At 36.3% G+C, this 18,565-nt stretch overlaps 1 protein-coding gene across 1 annotated transcript in view; it reads right to left on the bottom strand.

The window, feature by feature from the left end:
• Nucleotides 1–222: 222 nt before the first annotated feature.
• SNX2 (sorting nexin 2) overlaps nt 223–18,565 on the bottom strand; it is a 36,966-nt gene continuing 18,623 nt past the window's right edge. Inside the window, 14 exon segments of the mRNA XM_068422890.1 lie at nt 223–716; nt 1,524–1,595; nt 1,703–1,783; nt 4,487–4,570; nt 4,572–4,631; nt 5,655–5,860; nt 7,650–7,743; nt 7,971–8,084; nt 9,364–9,439; nt 12,996–13,074; nt 16,396–16,537; nt 16,626–16,669; nt 16,879–16,945; nt 18,231–18,394. Coding sequence (XP_068278991.1) covers nt 666–716; nt 1,524–1,595; nt 1,703–1,783; nt 4,487–4,570; nt 4,572–4,631; nt 5,655–5,860; nt 7,650–7,743; nt 7,971–8,084; nt 9,364–9,439; nt 12,996–13,074; nt 16,396–16,537; nt 16,626–16,669; nt 16,879–16,945; nt 18,231–18,394 — 1,334 coding nt within the window. The 3' untranslated portion in view covers nt 223–665.

Genomic DNA, 18,565 nt, shown 5'->3' with positions numbered 1-18,565 from the left:
CAGTTTACCAAGGCAGTGATAACTTCAGGTGAAAAGAATACTTGTAACGAAGAGATTCAGAATTAAAAACCAGAATAGTTTCCCACAAATACTTGTTTGTGGATCTTTAATACCATCCTCCGGCATTCTTTACTACATGTTGTTTCTGCCTTTGATGTAACTTCAATCTGTTCTAAATGCTACTTCTAAGAACATCAATAAATATCTACAGACACAAAACCGGAGTGTTTAATGTTTCACAAGGTACATCCCTTTATTACTGTAATCACAAAAACATGATTTTGTACAGGAATGTTTAAGTGAACATTAATCAATGCAATTAAATTTGCTTCATAAAGTTCAGGTAAACGTACTACAGAACATTGTATTGTAAAGAACAAAAATATCAGCTTTCTGGCCTTGCAGTGCACATTTTAGTGCAAGTATTAAGACACAATAGTGTTCAATTCAGCAATGTACTGCAGAACATCATGCCACAGTCCACTTCAAAGAGGGTCAGGACATGCAGCTTGTTAATAAAATGCTGTAGTATATAAAAAAAGCCACATGTTATTCATAAAATATATAGTGGTTTATTTGGATGATTTAAAGTGATTTTCACTGTGGAATTTAGTTTTATCCAGGACAAACATCCAGAGTGTCTTGTCATTTGGAATATTCTTCTTTTAGGCGATGGCTTTGGCTTCAGGTAGGAATGCCTCCCAGTATTTTATTAGCTTGAAGAGAAGGGAAAAACACTCACTATTAAGTACTAAATGTTGGAAAAGAAAACACATATACCTTTCTCCTCTTGTGGTAAACTTGTCTCCACTGGACAAAGTAAGAACACAGGTGCTTCATATTATCCATTCACATTATTACATAATGCAAGAAAAAATACAAGTAATACATACACAAATCTGCTCATAGCAACAGAGTTGTTACCACACATTGAACACTACAGAATACAGTTATACAGAATTTGTTTGCAAGCTTAGTTTGCTATTCTTACCTCTAAGGGTACCACTTGTTTTTTTCTTTAATTAAACAAAGCCGGAGGGTTATATTTCCGGAATGAACAAATGAAAGACTCCAGGCACTCTTTTGGGAACGACATCTACTTCTGAGTCACTGAAACTGTTTTACTGGTCTACAATATTCAGTAATATTTTATACTTTTTAAAAAGAGCAATAAACGTTTAAGTATTTAAGTCTCTTCAGTAAGTCTAAGTACACATTCATTACGATTTACTCCAATCTATAAGTGAAAGCATTACTTCAGTTTCAGAAGGAGAAGACAAGACCCACCACTCGCCCATATCCCTAACGGGGCTTCTCCCTTGCTTCCCTGAATTAGAGCTGTGCAAGGGAGCATAGCAATAGCTGGGAACTGCAATCACTGTGTTACTCTCCAATACAGTACAGACTACAAGTAGTTCTTCGTGTTTTAGAAACTGCTATACTTAAAGCCTGTCTTTTTTTCAACTAACCTAATATGGAACATATTCAACATTAACTTGTACAAAACTTAAAATTTATCTTACCTGCTGTTGTGTTTGCACTAACGACTCTAAGTACTTGATAATAACAGTTTTAAAGTCTTTCACTCGTTCCTTCTGTTAATAAATAAATTATGGGATATTAACCTCTTCACCAATTTTACTTGGAATGTCAATATTATCTTAAGGAAAACTGTCATTTACTTGGACAAAATTATACATGCCTCAAATCTTCCCACTTCTTTGCGAATGGTTTTGGAGATCTGTTCAAAATCTTTTTCCCCTTGCTGAACTTTTGTCTCCCACTGACAAAGGAAAGACATGCAGAGATAAGACTTTGTGTTGTCCATTCAGTCCATCAGTATCTGTACTTTTTTTAGTATATTAGTGATAGTCACTCAAGAGCTGAAAAGGACCTATTTGGTTTTTTGGCATACTTAAGGGAAAACTTACAATAACAATTTCAAAGTAACCATTTGTATAATAGTATGTCATCAGAGCAGTTAAAACAATGGTATCTCTAAGATAATGCTATCTGTAGATGAAATGTAAAAGTACATGAAATGTAAAAGTACCTTAGTATTGCTATTGAGGAACACTTAACATTTTTTAAAGATTCTTTAGAAAACAAAAAAGGATCTCTGAAGCTTTACCTGCTGTTCCGTTTACAATCACTGCTAAAAGAGGAGTCTAAACCTGTAAGCTTTCTGTAACTACCTGTCCAATCAAGTCTGGAAGAGTCTTAAAAGTTAGTTCCCAGTACTTTCCTAATCCCAGAAGAGATGATTAAATCTTCATCTGCCTATGGTCAAGTATATGATTATCTCTATCATATTTCTGTTGCAGATGACAAGCTATTGAGGATGTGTTTATTGGCTTTCCAGTCAGAACACATGTTGCTTAGGCAAGCCAAAGCACGTGCTTTCTTGTTCAGTGGGAACTGTTTTCATAGAAAGCAGGAGTAGAAAAGTTATTGCAGGTAAGAAGAGCACAAAAGGGAAATTCAGATGAAGTGATGTTGCTTGTGGGGTTTTGCCATATTGGGAGTGTGGCATTCATGTAAGAATACATGACACTAGGTTATGTTTCCTCTTAGTTTAAGGGAAAAGACATCCAGCTAGACAATAAGAGATCATTATCATCTACATTGCCTTATAACTGCTTTTACACACCTATTACATTGTTAAATTTAAGCTAGCTGTGTAGATATACTGTGAAAAAAGCTATCAGCCTCAGATGCATGGAGGCTAACAGATATTTAAGATGCAACTGTATTGTTCATCTCAATATATTAACTGAGTCATGGGAGCCAGTATATCCAGTAACACTTAATCTTCCTCAGAAAAAGGCAGCAGGGAAGCAACACACTTCAATATGGCATATTCCTGTTAGCAATCCAGTGGTGCTATTTATTCACAAAAGCATTTTGTGGGGCAGTGTCAAGTTACTATTGTGATACAAGATGAACATCATCTATGTTCCAATAAATTCCTACGTACTTATATTTTTACTTTGTTCAGAGTCCCCTTATCACCTTTTCAGATATACACTATGAAGCTATGCAATAGGTCATAATAGGATGTCCTTCATGGATGAACAGCCTGAAGAGTTATCTAGTAACAGAAACAATACAAAACAGTGAAGGACAAGACAGATCAAGACTGGCTGCGCCTTCCTACCACAGCAACTAGAGGTGCCTGAGACTTCAGTGAAAGCCTCTATAGGCCTAATGGATCCAACATCCCCGTTTCATCATGGCCAAATGCCAGGTTCTATACTAATTATCATTGGATAATAGTCTGCCATCTTACAGTTTCTGACAAGGAGAAATTTCTCCTTATTAATAAGGTATTTCTAGGACTGTTCTTTGGCCTTTTGTCTGCAAAAAGCAACTCAGTCACGGATGAAGCTCAAGCTGTGTAGACTTCCACTTCGCAATTTATCTGCCAGAAGGAATACTATTACAGAATTTAGCAACTGAAATTTTGATCTGCACGTTCAAACTGTGGGTTTACTAACAACCTTCTCTAATCATCCAATAAAGCAGGAAAAATAAATCCTTCAGGAACAACATAATTAATTCTTTTAATATTGGGACTGAGAAAGGATCACTGAGTATTTCCTACTATTTCCAATACTCAGGAAGTATTTTCGACAAGGAGTTCAAGCTCAGTTGTATTGTTGGTGGATGGGTGACATCAAGAGAGGTAACCAGCAAGAACGTGGTCACACAAGAGTGACACTAAGTTTTCCCAGTAAACAAAGGCCTTTTTTAAGAAAAAGAAAGCCAAGTTAATGAGTAACTTCAACACCATATGCAAAACATACCAAAGGGCAGAAGGAACAAAGCAACATGTGGTTAGTGACCAATGAGGAAGCCAAACAAAGTAACTGTGTAAGAGAGCTTGAAATCTGCAATGATGTTCTCCAGTTACATAGTGGGAGAATACTGGTGCATAATTAGAATGCATTAACATTAAATAATTAAGTTGTCCTACCTCTTCAATTTCCTTAGTGAAGCATGATAGAAAAAGTGTATAAATTATGACACTTCAAAATGTTAGATTTATTTTTACTGAAATTACACCATATATACATATATATATATATATGGGTAGATATGCTGCATAATTAAGCAACACATGGGAACAAGCTCTCCATTAGCCATCTTAGCTGGATTTTAGTTTTAGAAGCCAAGAGATGCTCCTCTGCCTACCCAAGTGATCTGTTAACAGTTACAAGCATTATTTAACTTGTCCATATTCCACTCCTCCCATTTCCCAGACTCTGTAGAGACAGTATTAACTGCCTTACAGATGTTACAATGAGTAACAATTGTGCACATTTAGTATTTTAAATAAATTCCTTTTAACAATTCCAGTAAATATGGAAAACAGCAAATGAGTAAGTGATTTGTAAATCAAAATAGTATAGAGTAGTGCATTAATGAAGAATGAATGAGTTAATGCAGAAAGTCTGACCTCCAAAATAATGTTTGATAACATTACCTCTTTTATCTCATCTTTCGCTTGCTGCAATTTATCAGGTTTGTTGGCAAGTTGGAGCTTTGCTTCAGCTTCACGTTTTTTTTTGTAAAGTGACCTGAGCATCTTGCCACTTCTGCCAACATTTAATTCGATGATCAAACACACCCTGTACGGACAGACAAATTCTCTAAACAAATGGTATTGTTAGAGCTATCTAAATTCCTAGGAGCAAAAAGTAATTCTGGATAAAACTAGAACAAGTATACTCAAAGAAACCTCACTGTGTCCACAACATGTCTTCTTGCATTTCATTTGACAGCATGCTTGCACAGCTCAATACCTTCCACAAATAACAGGGTATTCAAGAATCCTTTTCATAGCAGACACCTTAGTGCCCCAAACGAATTTTTGTTCTTCATTCCATCAAAACACTACCAAAACAACCACTACGAAGTGCTCTATTATGCAAATACTTGTCTAAATGCAGATTCTAGTGAACCTTTCATGCATATGGATTACATGCACAGTCAGCAGTACATTTTTGTTAGCAATGGACTAAGGCAGCAGAATTAAAGTATACATATGAAAAAATAAAAAATAATAAAAAAAAGAAAATAAAAATATATACTCCCAACAACCTGGCAAGTTCAAAGATCTTTCTGGATAAAATTCATAGACACCCTGTCCCATGTCAAAACCTAATTATGCTGTGCAGCATGACTTACACCAAAATTGAATATTTTCTTTAATGAGATGTAGAGCCACAAATTGTATTTGTTCCTTACTTACAAAAACTATTGGGTGCATACCAAATATGGCCAGATTATGCTCTTGAAAATTTATGAGCATACTGTAAAAATAAGTAACCTGAAAGAAACAAGTACACTATGCTTAGAAACAGTAGTGTATGGTGTCCCCAATTACTGTGCACAGTTAGTACTGCTCAAAGTAAATTATGTTCACCATTTACATTCTTTCTGGATTTTATTAATCCATTTCCATTTTTGATCACAACCATTTTTATCATTGGAATAACTCTTCATAGATGCATTCATTTTACTCAGCTAGAACTTCAGGGAAAAACTGTGTTATGACGTGTGCAAATGCACACATTCATTTACCCTAGATCTACAAGTTGAGGAATGTGACTTTAAACACAAAAATAAGTATTTTTCCTAGGAGTACTCACTTTTACTGCGGCGATGAGACGAATGTAATCACCAAGCAGTTCTGCGAACACATAGAAATCAGCAAAAGCTTGTTCTTGATGCAATTGATCTATCTTCTCCTCAACCTCTGCAAGCTGAGACAAAGCTCTAGATAGAGCAGTGTGATCCTCAGAGTTACCTAACATGGCAGCACTTTTAGCAAAGGCAGCTGTGTTGGCTGAAAGCTCTGAAATACATGAGTAACATTCAGTACAGTGTAAACTTCTTACACTACTCTGCAGCATAGATCAGTGGAGCTGAGACCTCTGCCCTACTTCAACCCTAACTTCACCAACTGAAAAATATAAGCTGTATTTCCTAAAGCTGATGATAAAATACACAAGGAGATCACAGTGAAACCACATCTAGGAGAAAAACTCCGGCACAAAAACACTCTCCATCAGTGAGTGTTTTGCTGAGCCTGTTAATGTCACGCCCACCCTATCTAGCTAAAGACATGGAAAAAACTATCACTTCAGTATCATCCAACTGCCTAGTTCAGAAAAAATGCAAGCCCACAAAACAAAAGCTAAGCCACCTACAGAGCGAATTAAAAACAATTTTAACAGGTCTATAGCACAGTTGTTCCATGCAGTTCAGAGTGGAAAAAACCCAAATATTTCACAAAACCACCACCCCCATGAGCCGAATTTATTTCTGTTGGACTGTTTTATTGACTAAAGTACCTTTAACTGTGTATACTGTAATGTATTGCCACATTCTGACATGCCTTAAAAGGAAAAAAAAATTCCACATATCAGCATGCCTGGCATCTATGAAGATTAAGTTTTGAGCTTATTTATTAACAAATTCTAGGGCAATTGTCTCATAAAATCCCATGTAAGTCATCCTGTACAAAGTTAAGTCCTATGAAGGACCTTTGAACAAATCTTTAAGCCAAATTACTTCAGGATAAATAGTGCTGGTTTGTTTGCAACTGTGCTGCTTCTGCAGAATCGTCAGAACACTAGAGGTGTTTGTAGAAGCAAAATGTCTTCAGATATGTAAACCCCTTACAATTTAAACACAAGTCCTTAGAAAAAATAAACACTTCTTCAAATCTATGAGCAGGTCTCAAATCAACCATAAACAAGCACTTTGATTTCCATTACTTCTTAAAATACTCTTTAGTCTTGAGGACATCTGGCCAAAGATTTTTTACTACAGAGAAAAACTCCCAACAGAGTTATGAGCAAGCAACTTAGGACATTTTCACATACTTTTGGAAGTGTAGAGCTCAAAGATGACCTCATATTTTAACATAATACAGTATTGTTCTGAAGGCACATTTATGGTCTTTCTTGAACTACAAATCAAAGTTTTGGTGGTTTTTTTTTTTTAAAATCATCTGATGGAAGGCAATCTTTGACAAAACAGTACCACAGGTGATTGAAATATAAACTTACAGGCTTTGCTTCTCTCTAAAATAAATAAACCAAAAGCTGATATTTTGAGACTACTTATCTTTCAGGAAGAGTTTACCTTAACAGTAGCTTGATGATGTATCATTATGTGGACCAAATTAAGAATAGTAAATTCCTGTTTAAGAGCTTAAACTCAGTAAACAGAGCAATACTGAACCAAAAGATGTTTAAATGGATTTATGCTGCCACTTTTTGTTCAGAAGGAAATTACTCATGCCATGAAACCTAGACATACATTTATGGATGCCTACTGTAGTAGAATCACTTGCTAGGTATGGTATTGAATCTCTGTGAGAAAAAAAATTATGCTAAATCAATATAGTAACTTCAGGAATGAGATATATTCATGTAAAAATTACAATTAAAAACAGGTACACAAAAATGCTAGAGAAGTTTAAACTAAAAGGTACAATCAGAAAATTTTTGTATTAAAATATACTTTATAACTCTATTAATTAGTTAAGAGCTCTGACATACTGAGCACTTGCTTCATCACCATTTCCTAAAGTTCTAAGCACTTCAGTTCATGCAGCCACATAAAAGTAAAGTTACCTTTTCTGTGGCAGACTAATGCTTCAACACTGGCATGAAGTTTCCTAAGTTGCTGATCCAGATTCTCAAATTGCTGCTGTTTTTCTTCAAACCACTGACAAAAGATGAAAGAGTCATGCATTACAAATTAGATTACCAACAACATTTCTGGTTTTAAAGAAGCAAATTATTCACATACTGCCAGGGTGGTCAACTGATACAGCTAAGAATTCAAGCCAATAAGCAAATTAATAACCCTTTTTCTACTTCTACAGCTTTAAAATGCAATTGTTGAGGCTCATTAATTCATCTCATTATTCAAGCTGAAAAATCAGCTCTTACTGCATCCGATTCATTCATCTTGATTGTCATTTTGTTGACAGCGTCGGCAGCCTTGTTCACCATCCTCAATATTCCTGCTCCACTCAGAGCCTGGGTGTTAACCGCTCTTGGCAGCTGGAATTGAATGACAAATAAGGGCAAACAGACTGGTTAAAAGGATGGAGGTTTAACTGGGCACAAAGGGGAAAGAAAAGGATATAGTGTTTTCTTTACTCCCATGTGTTTCAATATAGTGGAATCTAATTTCTCAGATTTACTACTTTGACATTCTCAAGAGGAAAACTTAAAAATATAGACTATTTACTTTTCTTCTACATCTTTACATTTAAATGGAACAAACGACCTACTTGTCCAAAGTTGTTATGAACTAGCCAAAGGTCCTAACTTAGCCACCTATACACTATAGACAACAAACTGCCACTACAGGAACAGAAAAGCTTAGATTTACAACAAATTAGACGAAAGAAATTCCATAAAACATTTAATTGTCATGCAAGGTCTGCACTGTTTGCTGATTATAAAAGGTTGATGTCTTTCTGCTTTTCAATATAGGCCAGATTTCCAAACCTACCTCATGTGTATCAAGAGAACTGTGTATTTGCTTAGGTACTTAGAAATCCTGAGGGGTAAGTTAACTAACTTTAAATTTAATTAATATTATTAATCAGGCTAGTCTGAATGTGACATACAAGGTGGCCCCTATGTCAGACCATTTACCCTTCATGTGATGTTCTGTCAGCAGCATTGACAAATCCACTGTAAGTTATCTATCAATGATGCTTTTGTCAGTAGTGAGGTCTCTGTGACTTATTAATATAACTAAGATATTGACATTGACCAAAAGACAGTTCAGTATTACAGTGAATCCACTATGCACATCTACAAAGAGATATCATGTATCTTTAACAATATATTTAATATAGTGCAAGGTGCCAGATGGATAGCACAAGTGACTGAAGTCCTGTTTCACAAAACACCTAGCCTGGCCAGCAGCATTGCTAGTGTTTTCACATTATCCTACAAATACACCTCAAGCTGGACTCCTAGAGGCAAGAGAGCTGCTTTCAAGCCAGTTTAATTCTTGATCTTACTTAACAATCAGTAACATCAATTATGGATTTTCACCATGTATAACAAGGTTCACTCAGAATTGGACAGACCAACTCTTGAGAAGTCACTGAACAGCAAATAGCTTTTGGTCACTATCACTCTTAAGTTTCATCAGAGGCAGGGGCGCACCGTTACCTAAGTAGCCCCCGCCATTCTGCCTCATGAAGGGTACAATCCGATTTGATTTCATATGAATTTACAGGATCAGGTCTAAAGAGAATATATTGCTTTGTAGGTTATCATATCTAGAAACAAACAGGAGAACTTAAAAGAACTTAAATACCTCTGAGCTTTCCAAGAACTGTCTTAAATCCGGATCCTGTAACAAGGCTGGGTGTTTTACTGTTCGTTGTAGATACCTATGATTTTAAAAATTAAAATATTAGGTAACAAAAGAGATTTAATGTGCCTGACAGCATTGGAAAGTGTCCTTCATCTAAAGAATGGGTACAATGCAGCATACAACCTCCCTCATTATCTAATGGGGCTTGAACACTCTTTTTAAAAAGTCACCCCTGAAGAGTCAGATGATAGTTCAGTCTCCATGCCCCTTCCATCATTTGCCTCTCTGCTGACTCTTCAAACCATATTTATGCATTCTGTGACCTTCCTCCAACAAACACTTAAGCTAAGTCCTGCACAGAGTTACATGCTAGGACCACTAAGCTGTTGAAACATTCACTGAAGCCTTACTCCAATAAGGCTGCCACAAAACCTGGAACTTCTGACTCAAAGTAATGCAGCCCCAAGCACTCCATACCACAACATAACATACCAAAGGTGCAGGCAGTGGTTTCTAACATAGTTTGTGTACACCAGAAACTCCTTAAGGTGGGACCTGCCATAACTGTATGTTGCACAGTGGTAAAATATTATATTCCATATTTTCAACAGCTGAGTGAAATCCTTCTCTGCTACAGCCAATTTATGCCAGCAAAAAACAGATCAGCTTATTTAAATATTCTTGTACAGTGCAGTGGACAGGCTTTTTGTTACAGATAATTATGGCTGACTTATTTTAGAATTAAAGGAGACCTTGGGAGAATCGAGCTGATTATGTTCAAGTATGAACTATTTATTTGCTGGCTAGACGAAAGCCTTCAACCCGTATTAGTTCTAAAGGACTCATCTACCCCCGCAAAACAAAATCTCAATGCAACTCCTCCCCTTTGCAATTTTTTGTGTTTCTGCTTAGATCTAAATACTGTTGATTGAAAAAATATGGGTTGAAGAGAGAAATTTCAACAGTATTCTTCCCTTAAAAACTGCTGCAAGTTTGTCTTCTGCTAAAGACTGCCACAAGTTTTAACATTATCTATTAACAGAAAGTGTCTGACATTTACATCAATGATTTATAGAAATCTAGCACCTCAAAAGATGATGGGAATATAAGAAAGTATGTGTTCTGCCAATTAAGAGGCAGTGACACAACATTATCAACAGCATGCTTTACTTTTTGCAAAGCGTTAGTTTTGCTCAAGCCTCAGCTGTGAAGTACCAGAACAGACCCGTTACATTCACAAATTGCTTAGAAACTATCCTAGAAAGTGATGTGGGCTGGGACGTTTAACGGAAAGTCTGAGTATTTTGACATTGTAAATGTAATGTATTTCTTCCATCGTCCATTAGGTATGGCCACCAGATCCTTATTTTTTTTTCCTGAAGAAGCTAAGGGTTGCAGTAAAACTATTTTATACATTAGATTGCTCAGCTTTTCCTTGTTGTTCTATACTTGTACAAGTTAAAACTAATGTGGCAAGAAACCAAAGGCATTTTTCTTTAGAAATCTGCTGCTAGAGAATAGCCTTTACTCCAAGGTGTGGAGGCTTGGTTAAGTGAGAGGGGGCATGATTTCATGCCACTGAGCAGTCTGAGCAATCCAGGCTTTGAGCGAGAGTTAGGCCCAGAGCGAGTCACCTTGGACTCTCCTTGAACACTGCAAAAATGCAACAAAACAAGGACTTGGCAGTTGTAACAAACAGATAAGAGAAACAGGAAAAGGGGAGGGGGTGCTCATCGCTCTGTGTATCTAAATATATAGACCAATCATATATGCTAATAGGACGCGTGGACAGCAAGGCTTTACCAATGAAAACGCGGGCTTTGGTGCGTGATCAGCGTGCTCTCTGCTTAGAGTCTATATATATCCTGTACGTGTAATCATTAAACGGAGAACTTCCATACTCATATTGGGATTGTGTCGTTACTCCGGAACCGTCGCCCAGCACCCGGGAGCCGCGCCCTCGACTTTCCCCTTTTCTTCACCAAGGAAGACTTCTAACATTTTCACTGGAGGCAACTGGCAATGTGCTTGAGGACATCTGGCAAGCAGACTTGTAGTATGTAAGTTCACTACTCTAGGGCATAAATTCTAGTGAACTCAACTAACAAGGTACATTGCTCTGCTGCGCACTTTTCCCATGCTCTCAGTTCAAAAAAGAGCAAATTGAGGCAGGTTTCTTTGGTCTGACTTTCTGGGGAACACTAATACATTTTCCTCAGGTTGAGGCAAGAGCAACAGAACCACTGCCTCTAAATATCAGTTGAACACCTTCGTAGATAGAAATAAATGGAATATACTGTGAAGCCTTCCCAACACTGTCAAAAGTCCTGGGGAGCCCATTTCCTAGTATGGGAGGAGTGCTCAACGTCCACTAGAAGTGGTACACTAGTGTAACACCTTCAACAAATAAACAAAAATCAGCATGCACACGAGCTTGTGAATTAAACTTTTTCTAGTCCTACTTCTGTTGTTCAAGTAAGCAACCAAGGGGGAAACTAGTCATCTCTATTACAGAGTGCTAAAGTTGTGTGGAAGTATCTGTTCAGTTATCTAAGCCAAATTACTCTAATCCCAGCTGTTATTCCAAGTGTTCATATCTCACAGCACCACTTCTTTAGCAATAGACTTCTATCACCACAATGTGTTTCACAGTTCTGCTCCAAGTGACAGAACTTCAGTAACTTCTGGGTGCAATTTTCAGTGGCAAATGTTAAGCTATATGCCAATTTTCAGTAACAGATAACTAAGAACAACTTATCAGTATTTTGAGGTTCAGTATCATTTCAGATGTTCTCTTATTTAGGAAATGTAAAGATATTAGTAACAGGATTCTGAAGAGGTATTTTTTGTTTACGATTGGCTCTGAAACTCCGGAAGTTCAAGAGCTTCATACATTATCTGTTAGATAGGTCTTTCAAGATACAAACTAAAGCCTTTGACTTTTGTTAATTTTCTAGTATAACTGAAACTGTTATATGGTGTATTGTTCTCATATGATGCAATTGCATCACAGCAATAGGCATATTATAAAATAATACCAAAATTAAGGCTGTTTACTTAAGTTCTACTAGTTACTTTCTAAAGGCTTTACTAGCCATGTCAACAGGAGAAAACGATGCAGTATATCAGTGACAGTACCTTTCCACAGCAAAGACACTTGAACAATACTAGCTGTATACCACTGCTGGGTGACAAGAGACCCAGTATCTCTTATGCCAAAATTCAGCTAGTCACATCAATGTACTGTAAGTCGTCAGAAGGCCATTTTACTCAAGTTCCCTGCCCAACAGTTGATTTTTCTGTGGTACGGATATACTGCTGAAGTGCCTTAATTCCTTAAACCCAAAATGCCTAAAAGTAAGCTGATAAACAAAGTTTTACTTGCTGGATCTCTGCAATCTCAATTTTAAGCACCAACCAGTTTGAAAAGAGTTAGCTATAATCCTCTCTATGAATAAGGCTACTTTTCCCTTTATTAATGGGAATTATTCAATTTCTACACAAAAATTTGGCAGCTGCATACAGTCTCCAGAATCCAAGTACAGACAGCCCAGACCCCAATCACAGAGCCCACATAGTATATTACAAGTAATTCTGAGGCTAAACAAGTTTTAGTTAGATACATACATTACCTTTCTAGAGCTGCTCTTCTTTTCTCTACAAATTCAGCAGATGAAGAATCTTCCTTGCCTACTTTAACCTTGGTCATGCCTTTGAAGAAAATGGCATCATATTGGTTTTATTTTATCATAAATAGATCATTAATATAACCAATGTGATTAGCAAATAAAGCTCACCTAAGTTTATGTATTTAAGTCAAATTACAATGAAAAACACTACACAGGAACAGAAAAAACAAACATCAACATTGCATGCTGCACGGTTTTGTGGAAGCAGCTCTGAAATATGCAATTTCCTGTAATAGATTAATTGTGACTAGAAGTTATACAAAACTAGTTTAATTTGCTTTTATGAAGATAATCTAAATGAAGATCAGAGTCTTACTGGTCACTCATGTTCAAAAGAAGAAAACAGTTACCCAAATAAAGCAGAATAGGAAAACAAACCTCAGGTTATAAGCCTATTAATTGGTAAGCTTATTACCAATATTTACAAAAAAAAACCTATGATTTTTTTAAGTTCTAAAACTAAGAGGTTTTTAGTCAACTAAGGCAAACTAACCAGCTCTGAAAATTCTGAAGCATATGAACAACTACAAACTGAATGGAGAATAACATTTGCAGAATAAAATGTATGCAGTTTTACATCGCTTCATCTGTCCAAGTCAAGAGCAGTCAAAAAACTATGATAGGGGAGCCAGAGTTACTGATGTCTCATGGTATGAGAAATACATTCAGCCTCAGCAAAAGAACTCTAAAACTGTCAGACTGAGGTCAATATTTTTCATGCTGAAGGCCCAAACTCAGGCAGTTTAGGAGCCCGAGTCCTATCAAAAACACCACGCAACACTGAACATTCACAATTATTCTTATTTCCTAAAACACAGGAATGCTATGATACAGTCCAAACATGTTATTTCTACCTGCCATATATTCCTGCTCTGTTAGTCTGTGCTTCTCCAGCTAAAAGTTCTGAGATTCTTAATATGTACTCTGTGATCTACCAGGTCAACAGTTCCCAAAGTTGTTCCTCACCCAATCTCCCTTCTGGCTTTAGAAGTTTCACACAGTAACCCATGGAGGGGACAAAGAGCATCCTTACAGGAACAAGAAGGGACCCTTAACCTCTCAGTGAAGGCTTAGTTTTTCCCTTCTCTGTAACATGATGAAAATAAATCTGATAGGCATTTTTTTTTCAAAGGTACCCTACACAGTGTAGCGTAACTGTAAATCCACAAATTTATTTGTAGAATCGAGTATGTCTTTAAGTATAAGGAATAAAGTATCAAAGGTGAGGTAATTCACGTGCCTCATCCTTTTGCATTAGAGTATAACTATTCATTAATATTTCACTGCAGAAAGCATGAATTGCTGCAGTTTAATACAAAAAGATCCTTCACATTCGATAGCAACAGAAGTCCACAGGGAAAAAAATGAGTATGTAATCAAATGACCAATATGAGGAATTTGTACCTTGTGATATTGACAGTTACTTCTAGATATCATGTCAGGTTTCTTTCTCTGCTAATATAAGCCTATTTGAATGCAAGTGTAAAGGCAGTTTCTGTACCCAAGCACTCTAGTCCTTCACAGGAAAGGATCCATGACTTAAGAGATTATTTTCTTAAAATCAGAAAACATGATTTTCCAACACATATATGTAAGTAGTGAGGCAATTTGGATGAATGTCCAACTCTAGCTCACCACTGACTCAGTTTCATCTGTTGCTCCACAGTCAGTAATTGACTACTTGAATTTGTGGCTAAGGTCTGAAATGCCAGCCCCTCCCACTCATCACCAAAATGAAGCTTAAAAGTCCAGGCATTATCAACAGTGTAACAGAATAAACAGACTAAGGAGTTTTATACAATACACACAGCGTAACACTGTACGATATTTCATATTAAGACTTTAAAAATAAACACGTGATATAAACACAATGTCATCTTACTTTCAGCTGTTTTGGCAGCTCTCTGCTTCAAGATACCTCCTAGAATCCCTTCTTCTCCAGAATTAGAAATGCATGGACTACAAATTTTTGGATAGAATTAAATACCAGCTGTGCACTGAAGTCCAAGTTTAAAGTGGGAGTTTCATGCTCTTTGGAAAATGTCCTACAGAGCCTGTGAGCTTTCCCAACTTATCTGTAGCTTAACAAAGTCTCTATACAAGGATCTGAAGTGACAGTCAGTACTTGCTTACACTTACACTTGCAGTAAGTCCCACCATTTTACACACTTCTAGGTGTATCAATATTTATGCTGGTTTTGTTCAAGTGGTACCTCAAACCCAGTCCAAGCTTTGTCTTACAGATGAATGTAACTGTGATGCAAGTAGTACCATGTACTTGCACACTGTCATAAATGCCTTAAATGTTGTATCATCCAAAGGATGTGACTAGAAGCCTCATTCCATCCTTATAAGCACTGTTAGCGTTTGTAATTGAACTTTTTTGTAACATGAAAAATTGGTTATTACAGAATCATACATTACTTTCAAGAACTACCAAAAAATCAGATCAGATTTTCAGTCTTACAGACTGAAAAATGCAGTGCTTTTCCATGGAATTAAAATCATGATTTTTGCAAGTTTTCTGCTGCCTACATCTACTCAGTCTGCCTGTTCCTACTTATGTGAAAAGCTGCTGTTCTGATTAGCTTTACAGACTAAACTACTGAAAAAAAGTCCCGCCATTCCCTACATATCAGTGTTCCGGAGTCCAATGACTTATTTATATGGGTAAGCCAAAAGACTTTAACAGGTCTTACTGTCCTAAATGTTTATTTTGAAAGAACCTCTACTACTTAGAGCTCATAAAACTGAAGTTGCTTCAATGCATCAGGCATGCTTCTTAGTTCATGGACAAAGGATCTGATCCTTCAAGGCACTCACGAAGACTAGCATCACTCAAAAGTGTTCTCTAAATTAGAATGTTGAAGAATTAACTAGAGGTTTTAGCATTCACTATGACCAAAAGAAACAGACTGAAGTATTATAGAGGTGGAGTACATATGAAGCTCTGTATATTGCAGGCAACTAATACAGCGCAAGTTAAAAATAAACTTTCATTTAACATTTTTGTTTTGATAGGCTAATCAGCTCTTGAAGGGCAAGAATGAAGAAAGAATGATAGATAAGAAACAGAAGTCCATGTATTAAGACAAATGTCCTTATTATCAACGCTGGTCTGAGTTAGGAAGAGGCCAGTACGTATCTTTCCAATTTAACCTGAACTTTTAAAAAATACAGAACAGGAAGAATATTTAATAGTTTGGACCACCTGATAAGCAGTAAGTAATATTTGTTCAGAAAAGTATTTATTTTAGAAGCCCAACAGGTATTAAAATATTTAATTTGTATTACAGTACTTAAATTACATGCTTAAATTCAACCTCACAGGAACTACACTTACCTACAATACTTTTTTCTGGAGCTGGAGGCACAATGTAACCAATATGCATGTACTTTGTTGCTAATTTGCTGTGCAAGCCAAGAAAATCACTGAATCTTCTTTTAACAGAGAATTCATTTTTGTGGAACATGGAAAGTGAAGTCTTAAAAAAAAAAAAAATTCATTATGAATTACTGACCCATCTACTCAACAAATACAAGTTATCTCCAAGTACTTGTTGCACGAGTTACCTTTGTTGTTACTCTGTAAGCCATATAAGCATTCATGCCATCTCCTGTAAGAAAATTAAGATACTTATCCTAGGGCAAGTTATTTTAATCCCTCCACACAGTTTTAGTTCCAAAATACATATTAAATAGTTTTTCATTGAGATACTAAAAATTGCCAAAAGATAACTGAATATGAAATCATGTTAAAATCTCAGAATAGTCTTCAACGGATGAGACAGTCTCCCATCTAACTTACTAGGCTCAAGGAACTTACCAACTTTCTCTGGGTCTGATACATTGATTTCTATATCAAACAAATCTCCATTTGCTTCCTCTTCAATCTAGGAAAAAGATATGTCATATTTAACAGGGTAATGTACATTCATATTATGCATGGTTACAAGGAAAATGGTATGGAGAAGGAGAAGAAAAAGTCCAGACCCACTATCCAATGTTAAGTTAATATAATTTCTAACATTGATTGTCAAAGCACCAAAGTTCATGTGATAGACTTGGCAGTGTTAGGTTTACGGTTGGACTCTATGATCTTAAAGGTCTTTTCCAACCTAAATGATTTTATGATTCTGTGATTTTAGTTTTAAGCCTTCCTTCAAAAGCTTTTAGTATGGCTGTGTTTCCTCAGAACTTGTTGGCCTCAATATTTTTTGTAAATATTTAACTGGGGCATGTGTTCATTGTATCTTCTCCAACGCCAGCAGATACTATGGTTCAAAAACCACTCTCCTTCATGATGTTTCTATATGCCTCTAATCAACAGACAGATATTAATTTTTTATTAATGGTATCTGTAGCAGAAGAGTTAGGGAAGGGAAAAGTAACAGACAGAGAATTTTCTGATACTTACCTGAGCTCTACTCATGCCAATTTTCATAATCTTTCATGTAATATACATAAGTTTGATAAAAATAGAGAACTTAAGAAACACCATGGCAGAAGGGACAGTGTACCAGGGCTGAAGGGGGGAAAAATCAGAATAAAATGCCATCTTGTAGTATCTGAGGAAGCAGCTATCACCAAGTCACAGGCAAGACTTGTTTGCAAACTCATTTAGCAGAGGCACTGTCTAGTATGAGAACACTCCAGAATGAACGCCATTCAGCAATGACCAGGCCTTGAATGGAACATCAAATGTAAATAGCAATGTTAAAACTGCCATTAGCTTCAGCAATTTGTTAGCATGCAAGGTAATGCTAACAACTGCTTCCTCCATTTCCCCATTAACAACAGCTTCAGAAATCCAAGTTGAAACCTGTAACATCCTAGTAAGAGTTATTACACATCATTAACATTTCTCCTGTATCGAGCTCATGGCTTGCTCCTACATACACTTTTACAATATCTGTTCTGAAGGAATGGAGCATCTTACTCCTCACACTACAGATCTCCAACATAATCACCTAAGTAATGAACTGTTATGGTATTTTCATGACTCAAATTCATACTAAACTTTATACACAAAATAACAAGAATAGGTTTTCTTTTACATGCTTCCCCTTAGCAAAGGATGATCCCATGAGCCAACATTTAGGAACTGTCATTTTAAAAGAAGAAAAACCTTCAGAAAACAAAAAAGACATTTCCATAATTTAGAAGTTTATTGCATACCTCTTCTCTGGATCTATCAAAAATCACAGGGGCTGCTATGCTTTTTGATTCCATTCGGGGAGCTACTAATGTAGTAGGTGTTACAGGAGTGATTGCAGGAGTAGGTTCTGGCGAAAGTATTGGATCCCTCTCTGGACTGTCCAGTGAAACTTCTTCTGTTGCTTCTAGACAAACATTTTGAGGTAGCAAAGAAGTTTTTGTGCAATAGAGATGGACATGCATCACAAAGATAACAAACACACTTTAAAATGACAACATACAGGTTTAATAAGATATCTGTAAATAGCAAACATTTGTGCCAGATAATTTCTTTCAATACATAGCTAAAACTAGAT

This window comes from Nyctibius grandis, chromosome Z (assembly GCF_013368605.1).
Source record: "Nyctibius grandis isolate bNycGra1 chromosome Z, bNycGra1.pri, whole genome shotgun sequence".
Lineage (NCBI taxonomy): Eukaryota > Metazoa > Chordata > Aves > Nyctibiiformes > Nyctibiidae > Nyctibius > Nyctibius grandis.
This window is presented reverse-complemented; position numbering and strand designations above follow the sequence as displayed.